Below are 20,636 nucleotides of genomic sequence, written 5' to 3'. Positions count from 1 at the left end.
CTCACCACGTCCCTGTCATCCACCTCCACCCCCACCAAAAGCAGGCGACGTATCACGTGACCATGGCCTTTCTCTGCTGCCAAGTGCACCGCTGTGGCGCCTGCCTGAAACAGAACACAAGAAAACAAGGCAGGATAAAAAATTAGATTAGATGGAGTCAGAACAGAACGGAAATCTGAAGTATCACATTTCGATATGGTCATTTCTTCATTTCCTGGGAAATCACTGGGTACGTGGTGTTGTTTTTTCCTTCCGTTCGCATTTCTTGTTGTTGTTGTTGTTGTTGTTGTTGTTGTTGTTGTTGTTGTTGTTCTTCTTCTTCTTCTTCTTCTTCTTCTTCTTCTTCTTCTTCTTCCTCCTCCTCCTCTTCTTCTTCTTCTTCTTCTTCGCCTTCTCTCTCTCTCTCTTTCTCTCTCTCTCCACACCCCCCCCCCCCACACACACACACACAAATACACATGCATATAACATACACACATGCAACACACACACACACACACACACACAGACACACACATGCACCAGACACATACACTTACACACACACACACACACACACACACACACACACACACACACACACACACACACATACATGCACCAGACACATACACTTACACACACTTACACACACACACACACACACACACACACACACATGCACCAGACACATACACTTACACACACACACACACACACACACACACACACACACTCACACACACACACACACAACACACACACACACACACACACACACAACACACAACACACCACACACACACACACACACACACACACACACAACACACAACACACACACACACACACACAACACACACACAACACACACACACACACACACACACACACACACACACACACACACACACACACACACACAACACACCACACACACACACACACACACACACACACACACACACAACACACAACACACACACACACACACACACACACACACACACACACACACACACACACACACACACACACACACACACACACACACACACACCTTGTCTTTCTTCTGAACCATGGCCCCCATGTGCAGCAGCTTGTCCACCACCTGCAGATGCCCGGCCTCTGCCGCCAGATGCAGCGCCGTTCTCTCATTGTTCTGCACAGTGCATCCTCACGTGGTCATACCGATACACACTTCCAAAATAGTTATGGACCACTTCGTAAAAAAACGGGTATGTTTTCATTAAAGGTTCAGTGTGTGTGTGTGTGTGTGTGTGTGTGTGTGTGTGTGTGTGTGTGTGTGTGTGTGGAGAGATAGAGAGGAAGAGAGAGAGAGAAACAGAGAGAGACACACACAGAGAAAAACAGAGAGAGAGACACAGAGAGAGACACAGACAGACAGACAGACAGACAGAGACAGAGAGAGAGTTTGAAAAAACAGTGTTACATCACTGACGACTCACACACCTCACCTCACCCCTAATACAATGTCAAGATACAAAACTCGCTAGATATACCATTGAAAAGTGTAACGCCTCACACACCTCACCTCACCCCTAATACAATGTCAAGATACAAACTCGCTAGATATACTATTGAAAAGTGTAACGCCTCACACACCTCACCTCACCCCTAATACAATGTCAAGATACAAACTCGCTACATATACTATTGAAAAGTGTAACGCCTCTCTCTCACCTCACCTCACCCATAATACAATGTCAAGATACAAACTCGCTAGATATACTATTGAAAAGTGTAACGCCTCTCACGACTCACCTTACCCCGTAATAAAATGTCAAGATATACTATTAAAAAGTGTAACGCCTCACACACCTCACCTTATCCCGTAATAAAATGTCAAGATATACTATTGAAAAGTGTAACGCCTCACACACCTCACCTTATCCCGTAATAAAATGTCAAGATATGCTATTGAAAAGTGTAACGCCTCACACACCTCACCTCACCCCTAATACAATGTCAAGATATACTATTAAAAAGTGTAACGCCTCATACACCTCACCTTATCCCGTAATAAAATGTCAAGATACACTATTGAAAAGTGTAACGCCTCTCACGACTCACTACCACTGACCTCTTGCTGAAAGCACACACGGTTGTTTTTAGGCACACGTGCCACATGAAACGCTTGAAAATAACGTTTGAAAACTAAATCTTTCATCACAAAAGTTTGTTGTGTTGTTGTTATTGTTGTTGTTGTGTTTGTGTGTGAGTGTGTGTGGTGGGGGGGGTCTCTGTGTGTGTGTGTGGGGGGGGGGGGGGGGCGCGGGGGGGGGTCTGTGTGTGTATGTGTGTGTGTATGTATTTACCTTCGCATGGTTCTACATTTTGCCATTGGGCAATAACTGTTATTCTAGGCTGTCAATGGGCAAATTTCCTTCCAGATCGCATCATCTTTTTTCTGTATTTCTTTTTTTTTTTCTTTCTTTCTTTTCTATTTGCATCGTCTCAAATGAAATACAAACACTCGACATTAACATGGCATCTGGTTATTTCACACACACACACACACACACACACACACGCACGCATACACACACACACATACACACACACACACACACACACACACGCGCGCGCACACACACACACATACACACGCATATACACACATACACACACACACACACACACACACACACATACACACACACGTACACACACACACACACACACACACACACACACACACACACACACACACACACACAAGCGCGCGCAATATGAAAATACAAGAACCTGGATTCACGTGCTTAAATCATAAGGGAAATGTTTGAAAAGGAACGGTTTCAGGGCTGTTGTTTTTTGTTGTTGTTTTTCAGAAATGATTGAAGAACTGTGACAGACTGAAAATAACAAGCTGGTATTGCCGAAGAACTAACAACTCTCCCGCTATGCTTCTCTACGTTAAATATTCTCTCCCCTTGTGTCAGTAAAACCGATGTGTCAACATCTTCTTCTCGGGTTGATGTTAGTTTTGTCTGTCTGTTTGGGTTTGTTGGTTTTTGTTGTTGTTTTCCTTGTCCGCCCAGTCTCCAACAATTATTTATTTTCCATTTCCTGTGCCACTTACGGGACATGTGGGATGGGTGATTATTGGTTCTCGGAAAATAGAAGCTTTCTCTGTGGCTGTCTCTACCTGTCTGTTTGTCTCCCTCTCTCTCTCTCTCCCTCTCTCTCTCTCTCTCCCTCTCTCTCTCTCTCTCTCTCTCTCTTTCTCTCTCTCTCTCACATACACACTCTCTCTTTCTCTCTCTCTCTCTCTCTCTCTCTCTCTCACTCTCTCTCTCTCTCTCTCATACACACAATACACACACACTCTCTCTCTCTCCCTCTCTCTTTCTCTCACACACTTTCTCTCTCTCTCTCACACACACACACACACACACACACACACACACACACACACACACACACACACACACACGCACACACGCACGCACGCACGCACGCACGCACGCTAACAAAGAAACAAACTTGGAAATCTCAAAATTGGAACGGTGGCCTTGTGACAATGTTTCTATGGGTTAGAGTTCGGCACAGTACAACGCAATGCAACACAAGACAATGCGACGCGACGCGCTCGACACAATACAATACAATACAATACAATACAACTGAATCGATCTCACCTTTTCTGTAGCGTTCACGTTGTCTGGCTCTAGAGATTCGAAGACGAAACTGATGATATCTACGTGGTCGTTGGCGGCTGCGCAGTGAACGATTCCTAGGCCTTGCTGTAAAAGAAAATAGCACAGCAGCTGGTTAGGTTGTTTTGTTTTGTTTTGGTTTGGTTTTGGTTGTTTTTGTTTTGTTTTTTGTTGTTGTTTTTTTTTTGGGGGGGGGGGTTGTTTGTTTGTTTGTCTTGTTTTGGGGTTGTTGTTTTTTTTGTGTGTTTTTTTGGGGGGGGGTGTTTTTTTTTTTTATAGTTTGTTTCCTTGCTCGTTCATTTCTTCATTGCTTCGCTCCTACATCTTTTTATTTTTTTAATCCATTGCTTATTTCTGTCTTTCTTTCTTTAAGCGTCCATGCCTTTGTTCGCATGTTTGTTTATTTGTTTGCTTGTACCTTTGTGTCTGTGTGCCTGTGTTTTCTTTGTGGCTGATTTGCATACCATATTGACAGCTTGATTTGCTTGCTTGCTGACTGACTGGCTGACGTGTTCACTTACTGACTGACTTGATCACTCACTCGACTCGTTCACTCACCAAGTCACTGAGTGGTTGACCGAATGATTCACATTTTTACGTATTCACGTTATTTCGCATTTAATTACCTGTTCCCATACATACATACATACATACATACATACATACATACATACATACATACATATTCACTCACTCACTCGTTCACTCACTCACTTATTCAATCACTCACTCAGTTACTTACATTCTTACTTATTCATCTCCGAAGGTTGACTGCTCGCTTCCTACCTTCCATGATAGTGTGCACTGGCAGTGTAGGTCGGCGGAAAGTGTCCACAGTGACAACGTTCTCCTATCTTTTGTTTAAAGACTGCAGTCATTGGCAGTGTGCTTTAACTCTCTCCATACGAACGGCGAAAGAGAAGACGTTAACAGCGTTTCACCCCAATTACCACCATCAAAATATTGCAAGCGGACGGCTCTCATACTGAAGAGGTGAATGTTGACAAAGAATACCACAATTCTGACGACGGAAGCTAAAGGTTGGGTCATTGAGACACCCACTGGACATCCGAGGGGTCTGTGTAGAGGAGAAGAGAGAACTGGCCGTACTGAGCGAGTTAAAACTAACATTTGTTCTGTTACTGGTTGCGAAGATTGTTGTGTTCCAACCAAACCTCTCCCGCCCTGCCTTCCATCGTACTGATCAATGTGTTACCTGAACTGCTGCTGCTTGTGACGATGAAGACGAGTGAGAGTGATGTTTGCGTGTTTGGGAACGTGCACGCTTGTTTGTTTACGGAATATATAGGTGTGTGTGTGTGTGTGTGTGTGTGTGTGTGTGTGTGTGTGTGTGTGTGTGTGTGTGTGTGTGTGTAACTTTCATTGTAAATGCCATCATCTCTTTGTTTGAGGGTGAGGGATGGGGCGCGGGGGGAATGGGGGGCGGGGATGAGCGTCAGTTTTCATCATAGTGTGTGTATGTTTTGTTGTTGTTGTTGTTTGTTATGTGTGTGGGGCGGTCTGTGTGTGTGTGCGTGCGTGCGTGCGTATGCATGTGTGTGTGTTTGCGTGTGTGTGTGTGTGTGTGACTTTCATTGTAAACGCCACTAGTTCCCTGGTACTGTTAGGGAGGGTGTGTGCGTCAGCCTGCATTATTATCATCATCATCATTATGATCATTATCATCACCATCACCATCGCCATCACCACTGTCACTAGCAGTGCACCTTGTTGGTGCTGTACTTGCAGGCTCCAGAGTTGACCAGCTGCCGAAGAACGTCCAGATGTCCGAACCATGCCGCCCACAGGACTGGCCGCATTCCATACTGCAGCACACACACACACACACACACACACACACACACACACACACACACACACACACACACACACACACACACACACACACATATATATATATATATATATATATATACATACACACACATACACACGCACGCACGCACACACGCACAGACATACATATATACAAGCATGCGCGCGCACACACACACACACACACACACACACACACACACACACACACACACACACAAACAAACACACACACAGAGGAAGAGAGAGAGAGAGAGAGAGAGAGAGTTTCAGTTTCAGTTCAAAAAGAGGCACCAGATGTTGCGGACTGACCCATATCCACATTATTCACTGTATGAAAAAAATCAAAAAGAAAATGAAAAGGACAGCAGATGTCTGACATTCACTTAAATGTAAGGCACTAATCAGGACTTGAGAGCAAGCTCAAAGGTTTGTGTAAAACAAAGTGAGTGATGAAACAAACAAATACCTGATTATATCAACAACACAGTGAAGGGAAAGATACGCAAAGGCCAAATGTTAACTGAAACAAAAACGAAAAACTAAAACAAAAATTCCTCAGAAAACCCGCGCGCATCCACACACGCACCCACACACACACACACACACACACACACAGAGAGAGAGAGAGAGAGAGAGAGAGAGAGAGAGAGAGAGAGAGAGAGAACCAAGCAGAAACACATGCACACATTGATACACATCGCTCATGCAACACTTGCCCAGCTCTCAACACACACACACACACACACACACACACACACACACACACACACACACACACACACACACACACACACTGACCTTATCCTTGGCCTCCAAGTCAGCCCCTCCCTCCAGCAGGACTTCAGTGACCGCCAGGTGACCACACGCTGCCGCACAGTGCAGGGCTGTCCTGTCCAGCTGTGTGACCACGTCATAGTGATGAGGGAAATGAGGATGGTGAGGAGGAGGAGGAGGGTGATGAAGATGATGATGACGATAATAAGGAGGAGAAGGTGATGATGAAGAAAAAGAACAAGAACAAGAACAATGATGAGAAGCACCAAGAGGAGAAGGAGTGGAAGAAGAACAAGAACAACAACAACAACAACAACAACAAGAACAAGAACAACAACAACAACAACAACAACAAGAGGAAGAAGAAGATGAAGGTGATGATGAGAAGAACAAGAAGAAGAAGAAGAAGAACAAGAACAACAACAAGAGGAAGAAGAAGATGAAGGTGATGATGAGAAGAACAAGAAGAAGAAGAACAAGAACAACAACAAGAGGAAGAAGAAGATGAAGGTGATGATGAGAAGAACAAGAAGAACACGAAGAAGAAGAACAAGAACAACAACAACAACAAGAGGAAGAAGAAGATGAAGGTGATGATGAGAAGAAGAAGAAGAAGAACAACAACAACAACAACAACAACAACAACAACAACAACAACAACAACAACAACAAGAGGAAGAAGAAGATGAAGGTGATGATGAGAACAAGAAGAAGAACAACAACAACAAGAGGAAGAAGAAGAAAAAGGATGATGATGGTGACGACGAAGAGAAGAACAACAACAAGAACAAGAACAAGGAGGATGAGGAGAAGGAGGAGGTGGTGGTGGTGGTGGTGGCGGTGGTGGTGGAGGAGGGGGAGGGGGGAGGAGGAGGACTATATAAGGAATGATATGCACCTCTTAATCCTTCATGGCGTAAACGTTCAAGATGACATGGACTACTTGATCAAGATCACGCTGTTCCATAACAAGACACAAACCACGTCAGACAGCAACCCAACAAAACATAACCCACGTCAGATAGCAACCCAATCAGACATAAACCTCGTCAGATAGCAACCCAACAAGACACAAACCACGTCAGACAGCAACCCAACAAACATAAACCACGTCAGACAGCAACCCAACAAACATAACCCACGTCAGACAGCAACCCAACAAACATAACCCACGTCAGACAGCAACCCAACAAACATAACCCACGTCAGACAGCAACCTAACAAACATAAACCACGTCAGACAGCAACCCAACAAACATAAACCACGTCAGACAGCAACCCAACAAACATAAACCACGTCAGACAGCAACCCAACAAACATAAACCACGTCAGACAGCAACTCAGCAAAACATAACCCACGTCAGATAGCAACCCAACAAAACATAACCCACGTCAGACAGCAACCCAACAAACATAACCCACGTCAGACAGCAACCCAACAAAACATAACCCACGTCAGATAGCAACCCAATCAGACACAAACCACGTCAGATACCAACCCAACAAGACATAAACCACGTCAGATAGTAACCCAACAAGACACAAACCACGTCAGATTCCAACCCAACAAGACATAAACCACGTCAGATACCAACCCAACAAGACATAAACCACGTCAGATACCAACCCAACAAGACATAAACCACGTCAGATACCAACACAACCAGACATAAACCACGTCAGATACCAACCCAACAAGACATAAACCACGTCAGATACCAACCCAACAAGACATAAACCACGTCAGATACCAACCCAACCAGACATAAACCACGTCAGATAGCAACCCAACCAGACATAAACCACGTCAGATACCAACCCAACAAGACACAAACCACGTCAGATAGCAACCCAACCAGACATAAACCACGTCAGATAGCAACCCAACCAGACATAAACCACGTCAGATAGCAACCCAACCAGACATAAACCACGTCAGATAGCAACCCAACCAGACATAAACCACGTCAGATACCAACCCAACAAGACATAAACCACGTCAGATACCAACCCAACCAGACATAAACCACGTCAGATACCAACCCAACAAGACATAAACCACGTCAGATACCAACCCAACCAGACATAAACCACGTCAGATACCAGCCCAAATAGACATAAACCACGTCAGATACCAACCCAACAAGACATAAACCACGTCAGATAGCAACCCAACCAGACATAAACCACGTCAGATACCAACCCAACCAGACATAAACCACGTCAGATAGCAACCCAACCAGACATAAAAACCACGTCAGATACCAACCCAACCAGACAAGGCATTCCGACCTTCACAAAAGAGAGTTACAAAAAAACAATTCAATACAATGCGACGCAACGCAGCACAACACAATACAATACAATACAATACAATACATCACGCCACACAGCACTTAAGGCTGTTCCAACTAATGGTTCAGCAACCCCCAACAACACATTGTAACCACCACGCGACACAAATCGGCTCACGCTGTTCCGACAATTGATGCCCACTCCCTCCGTCAGCAGTCTCCTGACAGCATCCGCATCGTTGCAGGAGGCTGCCTCGTGGAACCGCTGCTCCCTCCGGGACACTGCAACACCACCACAGCAGATAGTGTTGGATGGTGGGTGGATGGGTGGGTAGGTTGGGTAACTGATTGATGGCTTGCTTGGTTGGCTGGTGGGGGTGGAAGAGGCACGAAAAGAGAGAGAGAGGGAGAAAGTGAGAGACAGACATACGGAGAGAGATGGAGAGATAGACATACAGACAGAGAAAGACAGACGAACAGACATATGGAGAGAGATGGAGAGAAACATAGAGAGACAGAGAGGTAGACAGACATACGGAGAGAAATAGAGAGACAGAGAGGCAGAGAGATTCAAAGATTTCAAAAACGTTATTACACAAGGATAAAGATTTTAGGCATTGCCTAGTCTTCCTAGAGAGACAGACAGACAGTAGCAGAGACAAAGACCTACAGACAGAGAAGAGAAGAAAAGAGAAATATGTAGACTGTCAGACATGTGGACAGAGAGATGCAGACAGACAGACAGTTGGACAGAGAGACAGCCAAAAGAAAAATGTGCTGTCAGTCCTCCAGAGAGACAGGGGGTGGGGCAGAGACAGGAACAGAGAGAGAGAGAGACAGGGGGTGGGGCAGACAGGAACAGAGAGAGAGACAGGGGGTGGGGCAGAGACAGGAACAGAGAGAGAGAGAGACAGGGGGTGGGGCAGAGACAGGAACAGAGAGAGAGACAGGGGGTGGGGCAGAGACAGGAACAGAGAGAGAGAGAGAGAGAGAGAGAGACAGGGGGTGGGGCAGAGACAGGAACAGAGAGAGAGAGACAGGGGGGGCAGAGACAGGAACAGAGAGAGAGAGAGACAGGGGGTGGGGCAGAGACAGGAACAGAGAGAGAGACAGGGGGTGGGGCAGAGACAGGAACAGAGAGAGAGAGAGAGAGAGAGACAGGGGGTGGGGCAGAGACAGGAACAGAGGGAGAGAGAGACAGGGGGTGGGGCAGAGACAGGAACAGAGAAAGAGAGACAGGGGGTGGGGCAGAGACAGGAACAGAGAGAGAGACAGGGGGTGGGGCAGAGACAGGAACAGAGGGAGAGAGAGAGAGACAGGGGGTGGGGCAGAGACAGGAACAGAGAGAGAGAGAGAGAGGGGGGGGGCAGAGACAGGAACAGAGAGAGAGAGAGAGAGACAGGGGGTGGGGCAGAGACAGGAACAGAGAGAGAGAGACAGGGGGTGGGGCAGAGACAGGAAGAGAGAGAGAGACAGGGGGTGGGGCAGAGACAGGAACAGAGGGAGAGAGAGAGAGAGAGACAGGGGGTGGGGCAGAGACAGGAACAGAGAGAGAGAGAGAGAGAGGGGGTGGGGTAGAGACAGGAACAGAGAGAGAGAGAGACAGGGGGTGGGGCAGAGACAGGAACAGAGAGAGACAGGGGGTGGGGCAGAGACAGGAAAGAGAGAGAGAGAGAGAGACAGACAGACAGACAGACAGGGGGTGGGGCAGAGACAGGAACAGAGGGAGAGAGAGAGAGACAGGGGGTGGGGCAGAGACAGGAACAGAGAGAGAGAGAGACAGGGGGTGGGGCAGAGACAGGAACAGAGAGAGAGAGAGACAGGGGGTGGGGCAGAGACAGGAACAGAGAGAGAGAGAGAGAGAGAGACAGGGGGTGGGGCAGAGACAGGAACAGAGAGAGAGAGAGACAGGGGGTGGGGCAGAGACAGGAACAGAGAGAGAGAGAGACAGGGGGCGGGGCAGAGACAGGAACAGAGACAGAGACAGGGGGTGGGGCAGAGACAGGAACAGAGACAGAGAGACAGGGGGTGGGGCAGAGACAGGAACAGAGAGACAGGGGGTGGGGCAGAGACAGGAACAGAGAGAGAGAGACAGGGGGTGGGGCAGAGACAGGAAAGAGAGAGAGAGAGACAGACAGACAGACAGACAGACAGACAGGGGGTGGGGCAGAGACAGGAACAGAGAGAGAGAGAGAGAGAGAGAGAGACAGGGGGTTGGGCAGAGACAGGAACAGAGAGACAGGTGGTTGGGCAGAGACAGGAACAGAGAGAGAGAGACAGGGGGTGGGGCAGAGACAGGAACAGAGAGAGAGAGAGACAGTGGGTTGGGCAGAGACAGGAACAGAGAGACAGGGGTTTGGGCAGAGACAGGAACAGAGAGAGAGAGAGGGGGTGGGGCAGAGACAGGAACAGAGAGAGAGAGACAGGGGGTGGGGCAGAGACAGGAACAGAGAGAGAGAGAGACAGGGGGTTGGGCAGAGACAGGAACAGAGAGACAGGGGGTTGGGCAGAGACAGGAACAGAGAGAGACAGGGGTGGGGCAGAGACAGGAACAGAGAGAGAGAGACAGGGGGGGCAGAGACAGGAACAGAGAGAGAGAGACAGGGGGTGGGGCAGAGACAGGAACAGAGAGAGAGAGAGAGGGGGGGGGTGGGGCAGAGACAGGAACAGAGAGAGAGAGAGAGAGGGTGGGGCAGAGACAGGAACAGAGAGAGAGAGACAGGGGGTGGGGCAGAGACAGGAACAGAGAGAGAGAGAGAGAGGGTGGGGCAGAGACAGGAACAGAGAGAGAGAGACAGGGGGTGGGGCAGAGACAGGAACAGAGAGAGAGAGACAGGGGGTGGGGCAGAGACAGGAACAGAGGGAGAGAGAGACAGGGGGTGGGGCAGAGACAGGAACAGAGAGAGACAGAGACAGGGGGTGGGGCAGAGACAGGAACAGAGAGAGACAGAGACAGGGGGTGGGGCAGAGACAGGAACAGAGAGAGAGAGACAGGGGGTGGGGCAGAGACAGGAACAGAGAGAGACAGAGACAGGGGGTGGGGCAGAGACAGGAACAGAGAGAGAGAGACAGGGGGTGGGGCAGAGACAGGAACAGAGAGAGAGAGACAGGGGCCGGGGCAGAGACAGGAACAGAGAGAAAGAGAGAGAGAGAGAGAGAGACAGGGGGTGGGGCAGAGACAGGAACAGAGAGACAGAGACAGGGGGCGGGGCAGAGACAGGAACAGAGAGAGAGAGACAGGGGGCGGGGCAGAGACAGGAACAGAGAGAAAGAGAGACAGGGGGTGCGGCAGAGACAGGAAAGAGAGAGAGACAGACAGACAGACAGACAGGGGGTGGGGCAGAGACAGGAACAGAGAGAGAGAGAGAGACAGGGGGTGGGGCAGAGACAGGGAAAGAGAGAGAGAGAGAGACAGGGGGTGGGGCAGAGACAGGGAAAGAGAGAGAGTCAGGGGGTGGGGCAGAGACAGGAACAGAGAGAGAGAGAGAGACAGGGGGTGGGGCAGAGACAGGGAAAGAGAGAGAGTCAGGGGGTGGGGCAGAGACAGGAACAGAGAGAGAGAGAGAGACAGGGGGTGGGGCAGAGACAGGGAAAGAGAGAGAGAGAGAGAGACAGAGGGTGGGGCAGAGACAAGAACAAAGAGACAGGGGTGGGGCAGAGACAGGAACAGAGAGAGAGAGGGGGGGGGGCAGAGACACGGAAAGAGAGAGGGAGAGAGACAGGGGGTGGCGTAGAGACAGGAACAGAGAGAGAGAGAGAGACAGGGGGTGGGGCAGAGACAGGAACAGAGAGAGAGAGAGAGAGAGAGAGAGACAGGGGGTGGGACAGAGACAGGAAAAGAGAGAAAGAGTCAGCTAGACAGTAAAACGGAAAGAGGGACAGAGAGAATGCAGATAGACAGAGAAAGAAAAAGAGAGATGGGGAGAGACAGACAGACAGATGGAGAGCATGCGAGAGAGTATGTGAGAGACAGACAGACGGATAATAAGAGAGAGAAGAGAGGCACACAGAGAGACAGAGAGAGACAGAGAGAGAGAAATGCAAACGGACAAAGAAACGGACAGACACACGATCGGACAGACAGACTGACAGACAAACAGACTAAATGATGGAAACCAAACACAGTGACATGACAACAAAAACGTGACACACACTGGAGTGGATACATACAGAAAGTGACACACACTGGAGTGGATACATACAGAAAGTGACACACACTGGAGTGGATACATACAGAAAGTGACACACACTGGAGTGGATACATACAGAAAGTGACACACACTGGAGTGGATACATACAGAAAGTGACACACACTGGAGTGGATACATTCAGAAAGTGACACACACTGGAGTGGATACATACAGAAAGTGACACACACTGGAGTGGATACATACAGAAAGTGACACACACTGGAGTGGATACATTCAGAAAGTGACACACACTGGAGTGGATACATACAGAAAGTGACACACACTGGAGTGGATACATACAGAAAGTGACACACACTGGAGTGGATACATTCAGAAAGTGACACACACTGGAGTGGATACATACAGAAAGTGACACACACTGGAGTGGATACATTCAGAAAGTGACACACACTGGAGTGGATACATACAGAAAGTGACACACACTGGAGTGGATACATACAGAAAGTGACACACACTGGAGTGGATACATACAGAAAGTGACACACACTGGAGTGGATACATACAGAAAGTGACACACACTGGAGTGGATACATACAGAAAGTGACACACACTGGAGTGGATACATACAGAAAGTGACACACACTGGAGTGGATACATACAGAAAGTGACACACACTGGAGTGGATACATACAGAAAGTGACACACACTGGAGTGGATACATTCAGAAAGTGACACACACTGGAGTGGATACATACAGAAAGTGACACACACTGGAGTGGATACATACAGAAAGTGACACACACTGGAGTGGATACATTCAGAAAGTGACACACACTGGAGTGGATACATACAGAAAGTGACACACACTGGAGTGGATACATACAGAAAGTGACACACACTGGAGTGGATACATTCAGAAAGTGACACACACTGGAGTGGATACATACAGAAAGTGACACACACTGGAGTGGATACATTCAGAAAGTGACACACACTGGAGTGGATACATACAGAAAGTGACACACACTGGAGTGGATACATACAGAAAGTGACACACACTGGAGTGGATACATACAGAAAGTGACACACACTGGAGTGGATACATTCAGAAAGTGACACACACTGGAGTGGATACATACAGAAAGTGACACACACTGGAGTGGATACATACAGAAAGTGACACACACTGGAGTGGATACATTCAGAAAGTGACACACACTGGAGTGGATACATACAGAAAGTGACACACACTGGAGTGGATACATTCAGAAAGTGACACACACTGGAGTGGATACATACAGAAAGTGACACACACTGGAGTGGATACATTCAGAAAGTGACACACACTGGAGTGGATACATACAGAAAGTGACACACACTGGAGTGGATACATTCAGAAAGTGACACACACTGGAGTGGATACATACAGAAAGTGACACACACTGGAGTGGATACATTCAGAAAGTGACACACACTGGAGTGGATACATACAGAAAGTGACACACACTGGAGTGGATACATTCAGAAAGTGACACACACTGGAGTAGATACATACAGAAAGTGACACACACTGGAGTGGATACATACAGAAAGTGACACACACTGGAGTGGATACATTCAGAAAGTGACACACACTGGAGTAGATACATACAGAAAGTGACACACACTGGAGTGGATACATACAGAAAGTGACACACACTGGAGTGGATACATTCAGAAAGTGACACACACTGGAGTAGATACATACAGAAAGTGACACACACTGGAGTGGATACATACAGAAAGTGACACACACTGGAGTGGATACATTCAGAAAGTGACACACACTGGAGTAGATACATACAGAAAGTGACACACACTGGAGTGGATACATACAGAAAGTGACACACACTGGAGTAGATACATACAGAAAGTGACACACACTGGAGTAGATACATACAGAAAGTGACACACACTGGAGTAGATACATACAGAAAGTGACACACACTGGAGTAGATACATACATAAAGTGACACACACTGGAGTGTTTACATACAGAAAGTGACACACACTGGAGTGGATACAGAAAGTGACACACACTGGAGTGGATACATACAGAAAGTGACACACACTGGAGTAGATACATACAGAAAGTGACACACACTGGAGTGTATACATACATAAAGTGACACACACTGGAGTGTTTACATACAGAAAGTGACACACACTGGAGTGGATACATACAGAAAGTGACACACACTGGAGTAGATACATACAGAAAGTGACACACACTGGAGTAGATACATACAGAAAGTGACACACACTGGAGTAGATACATACAGAAAGTGACACACACTGGAGTGTTTACATACAGAAAGTGACACACACTGGAGTGGATACAGAAAGTGACACACACTGGAGTGGATACATACAGAAAGTGACACACACTGGAGTAGATACATACAGAAAGTGACACACACTGGAGTGTATACATACATAAAGTGACACACACTGGAGTGTTTACATACAGAAAGTGACACACACTGGAGTGGATACATACAGAAAGTGACACACACTGGAGTAGATACATACAGAAAGTGACACACACTGGAGTAGATACATACAGAAAGTGACACACACTGGAGTAGATACATACAGAAAGTGACACACACTGGAGTGTATACATACATAAAGTGACACACACTGGAGTGTTTACATACAGAAAGTGACACACACTGGAGTGGATACAGAAAGTGACACACACTGGAGTGGATACATACAGAAAGTGACACACACTGGAGTAGATACATACAGAAAGTGACACACACTGGAGTGTATACATACATAAAGTGACACACACTGGAGTGTTTACATACAGAAAGTGACACACACTGGAGTGGATACAGAAAGTGACACACACTGGAGTGGATACATACAGAAAGTGACACACACTGGAGTAGATACATACAGAAAGTGACACACACTGGAGTGTATACATACATAAAGTGACACACACTGGAGTGTTTACATACAGAAAGTGACACACACTGGAGTGGATACATACAGAAAGTGACACACACTGGAGTAGATACATACAGAAAGTGACACACACTGGAGTAGATACATACAGAAAGTGACACACACTGGAGTAGATACATACAGAAAGTGACACACACTGGAGTGTATACATACATAAAGTGACACACACTGGAGTGTTTACATACAGAAAGTGACACACACTGGAGTGGATACAGAAAGTGACACACACTGGAGTGGATACATACAGAAAGTGACACACACTGGAGTAGATACATACAGAAAGTGACACACACTGGAGTAGATACATACATAAAGTGACACACACTGTGGAGTGGATACATACATAAAGTGACACACACTGGAGTGGATACATACAGAAAGTGACACACACTGGAGTGGATACATACAGAAAGTGACACACACTGGAGTGGATACATACATAAAGTGACACACACTGGAGTGGATACATACAGAAAGTGACACACACTGGAGTGGATACATACAGAAAGTACGTGGCTCTGTGAAGTCACTCCAGAACTCCACGAAACTGTCGTTCTTGTCTTGAGAAATCATCGGAGATGGGTGTATTTTTCTTTCACTTCACTAGGCGGTCTTACAACACAACTGGCATATACATCACAAGTCTGTCTCAAAACGTTGTAGTTGTACCAGTTGGAAATGATTGAGTGTTCGTGATTTGCTCACCAATACGCACGTGTGTCATACGATGCATGCCTATTCACATCCTTGAGAAATTCAAATATGAAATCACAAACTACATGTATTGACAGTTTTGAGAAGCTGAAGAAAGGAAAACAAAAACGAAAACAAGAACGAAATAAAGTAACAGCAGCAGGGCTGTCACTGACAAAATTATGTAAAAATATTTACTTTGATTGGAAAAATATATCCACTTGCAGACAGAAAAAGAGATCGAAAAATGAGTGTTACTGTACTACAGCAATGAGCTGATGTATCATAATCACCCTGTGTTTATTCCATTGTAAATTCCTTTAGATTTTTTCCTTCTGGTTTGTTAATATATATATATATATATATATATATATATATATATATATATATATATATATATATAAACAGCAAGTACGTGGATGATCTGGATGTTCAGTTTGAACTATAACAAAAACTTGACAGTGACAAATCTTCCTCGCAAAATGACATTTTAATGCACGTGGTTCACGACGAAACTTAAGGATGACCTGGGAACCAGCACAGTTTATTTCTTGGGGGTATGGTCAGATGATGCTGAATTTTCGGGGGAAAAAAGACGGGCTACAGCCTTGTTGGACTTTTAATCTGAGGGTCCCAGGTTCGAATTTCGGTGACGGCGCCTGGTGGGTGAAGGGTGGAGATTTTTCCGATCTCCCAGGTCAACATATGTGCGGACCTGCTTGTGCCTGAACCCCCTTCGTGTGCATACGCAAGCAGAAGATCAAATACCCACGTTAAAGATCCTGTAATCCATGTCAGCGTTCGGTGGGTTGTGGAAACAAGAATATACCCAGCATGCACACCCGGAAAACGGAGCATGGCTGCCTACAAGGGGGGATAAAAACGGCCATACACGTAAAAGCCCACTCGTGTACATACGAGCGAACGTTGGGAGTTGCAGCCAACGAACGAAGAAGAAGACATCAGCTCATGCATTGCATGTAATCAGCACAATTCATGGCCAGAAGTACTTTCTTCCACGTGCACTTCCATTTCATTTTACAATGAAAAAAGAAAACATAGAGCTATAGCTAGTAAACTAATAAATATATGTGATTGTTTGGGCTGAAATAATACCGATTTTCCAAACGCGTTTTTTTTGTTTGTTTTTTTTTTCTCCAACATTGTTCACAGTGCACATGAAACAGTCTTTGGTGTATTCAATGATAGGCTGGTGGTAGACACATAGCAGTTTGCACTCGATTTTTTTTTTTTTTTGGGGGGGGGGGGGGGGTGCGGGGGGGGGGAGGAGGTGGTGGCGGGGGATACATTTTATGGAAAAATGCCCGCTTTTATGAGGTGGTCGTTAACTTTTTTTTGTGAAGTTTGTAGTTCATCTGTAAGTTTATCAGTCTTAACGCACAAACGGGCCGTAGTTTAGGCTGGAATACAGTACAGTGACTGTCAGGTTGTGCTGTGCTTGCTGTTTTCATTGATCACATCTTTTTCATCACTTTCCCTCCGTCCCCCCACTGTTCAAACTGCTCTCCAAGGGAGGCAAACAGACCCAGACATATAACTTATTCCTCCTGCCCCCCCACCCCCACCCCACTCCCTTCGGTTCAGTTTTTTGTGACTTCATACTTCGCCCGAGGCTTTTCTTCTTCTTCTTCTTTAATCGAGCAGACTTGGAGAAGGAACGAGAAGATCGATAAATGTTATTTATAAATGCTATCTTTGACTCTGCTGTACTGATCATTTGTCTTTTTGATGGTTTTGTATTCCGGAGGGGAAAAAAGAGATTCAGTAGAAACACTCAGTAGCCTACTTTCACGTGAAGGACAGTCATGTCACACTTCGTCTGACAGTTTTACAGTTTATATTTGTCTTCGTAGCCTACACTTGAGTAGATGTTTGTTAAGGAACAACACACATGAGAAAATAAACAAAACCAAAACAAAATGAATAGATAGATAGATAGACACAGACAAATAAAGAAATAAACAAACAAATAAATGAATGAATAAACAAACAAATGATTTCATTAATAAATAAATAAATATTCAAGATGACATAGAAAACAACTAGTTAGAAAAAGAAAAAAAACACTTAACGTACAGAGAGTTACTGTGGTTTCATTCAGACACGATAATAACAACTTGGCACATAACACAGCAACGGCTCCACAGTTCCTACATTACCATCACACACTGTCTCGCATTGCTGGGAACAGCACACATGTGTGCGCCTGTCACAAATAACGACATGACATTTACCGTGTATATGTCGGTATTTCTGGTACTTTCACCAAGTAGGAAAATTAGGGTTGTTAACTAATCACCTTCAGATAGGTTCGTAACATTTAATTATGTCAGCAGTTGTAATACCGGTGCAAGAATGCATTGACAATAAACTAAATAGGTACATTTGGAAAAAGAAAAAAAAAGGGGGGGGGGGAATACAACTAACGAATAAGATTGAAAATTCAAGGTGAACGTATCTCGTTTTCTCTAAATTCACAGAGAGAGAGAGACAGACAGACATACAGAGATTCTGACATTCGGACAGACGGACAGACACAAAGAGAGAGAGAGACACACAGAGATAGAGACACTCGGTTTGTCACTTCACTCGAAATATCATCGAACGAGGAAAACGAATAAGTGTGTGTGTGTGTGTGTGTGTGTGTGTGTGTACACGCGCGTGTGTGTGTGTGTATATGTGTGTGTGTGCGCGCGCGCGTGTGTGTGTGTGTGTGTGTGTGTGTGTGTGTGTGCGCGCGCGCGCGCACGGCTAAAGACTGGAGCGACAGAAAGTAATGTCCATGAATATGAAAGCACAACACAAACACAAGCACGAATGTACGCGCGCATAACGCGCGCACACACACACACACACACACACACACACACACACACACACACACACACACACACACACACACACACACACACTTGTCAATCGAAGGGGTAAAAATAAAGTCTCCACACACTGAAGTTTTCTTCACAAAGTATCCCAAAACAAAACAAGCACGGCCCTTTTCCCACTGAAACTGGCAAGTCATAGCCTGCTTCCTGCAATGAGCTTCCACACCTTTTTCCTTTTGTTTCACTTTCAGTTTTCAGGAGGTTTCAAGCGTGCGGACTGGTCCATAAAAGCTACATCTGCTTATAATTTGTTTTTAAAAAACAACTGGCACAGTAATATTTTGGAATTTGAAAAAAAAAAAATGACAATCACACGATGGCTATTTCATTCAACAACACAAAATGGGTTGTCAAAAAAAATTCAAAATAAAAAAATTGAAAATGTGTGTGGTCATTTCCATCCAAAACTGTGAAGATGGGAGATCCTGATCCTTCGGCCCACCAACACAGGGAAGGCAAAGTCAAATAACACCCGATCTTTTGCTCTCGCTCTCTCCCTCTCTCGCTCCCCTTTCCACCATCTCATTCTATCCATGTGACAGGGTCAGGTTTTGCTCCCCCCCCCCCCCTGTCATTTCACCCCTGCCGGACAAAGTTGAGATAATCGTCAAAAGACTATCGCCTTCACCCCCCTCCTTTCCCCTCTGCCTCTTCTCTCCCGCCCTATTTCTCTTCACTAGAATGTGGATTGGGGACGGGGGTCTGATCTATTGGGGGCCAGGAGGTTAGAGAAGCGACAAATTCAGATGAGCTCATAGGATGACTTAAAGGTCTTATTCATACCCACAACCTTGCCAAGTTTGGTTTCAGTGCCTCTTGTTGCAGCCGAGAAAATGCCAAAGTTTGCCACAGACCATAGACACTAATATTCCCATGTTAGTGTCTATGCACAGACATTGTGGTGTTACGTAGACGCATTTTGTTTACACGCGTGAGTCAAAAATCAGACGGTCTGAACTGACAATACTCACGTTTTCTTGTTCATTTTGGGCCGATACCATTTGTGAAGGAAAATAGCTGAACTCGTACACAATGAGGAAACCTGTTTGACTGTTACGTTTCTATTGCTATACGCCTTAGATATCTTTTCCCCATGTTTTGTCACTGGAATAGTCAGCAGTAATCTATTTACTTTTATTTAGTATAAAAAAGGGAAGAAAGAAAGAAAGAAAGAAAGCAATTTCAAGAAAACAAAATCGAACAAGAATAAGAAAACCATATTCCACAAAACTAACCCTCGTGTTTCGGATATCCGGAGGATAAGAATTTCAGTGGGTCACGCCGACTCTCCTACTACACCG

At 45.9% G+C, this 20,636-nt stretch overlaps 1 protein-coding gene across 1 annotated transcript in view; it reads right to left on the bottom strand.

The window, feature by feature from the left end:
- LOC143282318 (uncharacterized) overlaps positions 1-20,636 on the bottom strand; it is a 64,677-nt gene that overhangs the window by 18,312 nt on the left and 25,729 nt on the right. The window contains exons 4-9 of the mRNA XM_076587922.1: positions 8,746-8,849; positions 6,297-6,395; positions 5,387-5,485; positions 3,642-3,746; positions 1,040-1,141; positions 6-104 (exon numbers count right to left, since the gene is read on the bottom strand). Coding sequence (XP_076444037.1) covers positions 6-104; positions 1,040-1,141; positions 3,642-3,746; positions 5,387-5,485; positions 6,297-6,395; positions 8,746-8,849 — 608 coding nt within the window. The remainder of the gene's footprint in view (positions 1-5; positions 105-1,039; positions 1,142-3,641; positions 3,747-5,386; positions 5,486-6,296; positions 6,396-8,745; positions 8,850-20,636) is intronic.

This window comes from Babylonia areolata, chromosome 5 (genome assembly GCF_041734735.1).
Source record: "Babylonia areolata isolate BAREFJ2019XMU chromosome 5, ASM4173473v1, whole genome shotgun sequence".
NCBI lineage: Eukaryota > Metazoa > Mollusca > Gastropoda > Neogastropoda > Buccinidae > Babylonia > Babylonia areolata.
The sequence above is the reverse complement of the archived record's forward strand: the minus strand, read 5'-3'. Positions and strand labels throughout refer to the sequence as shown.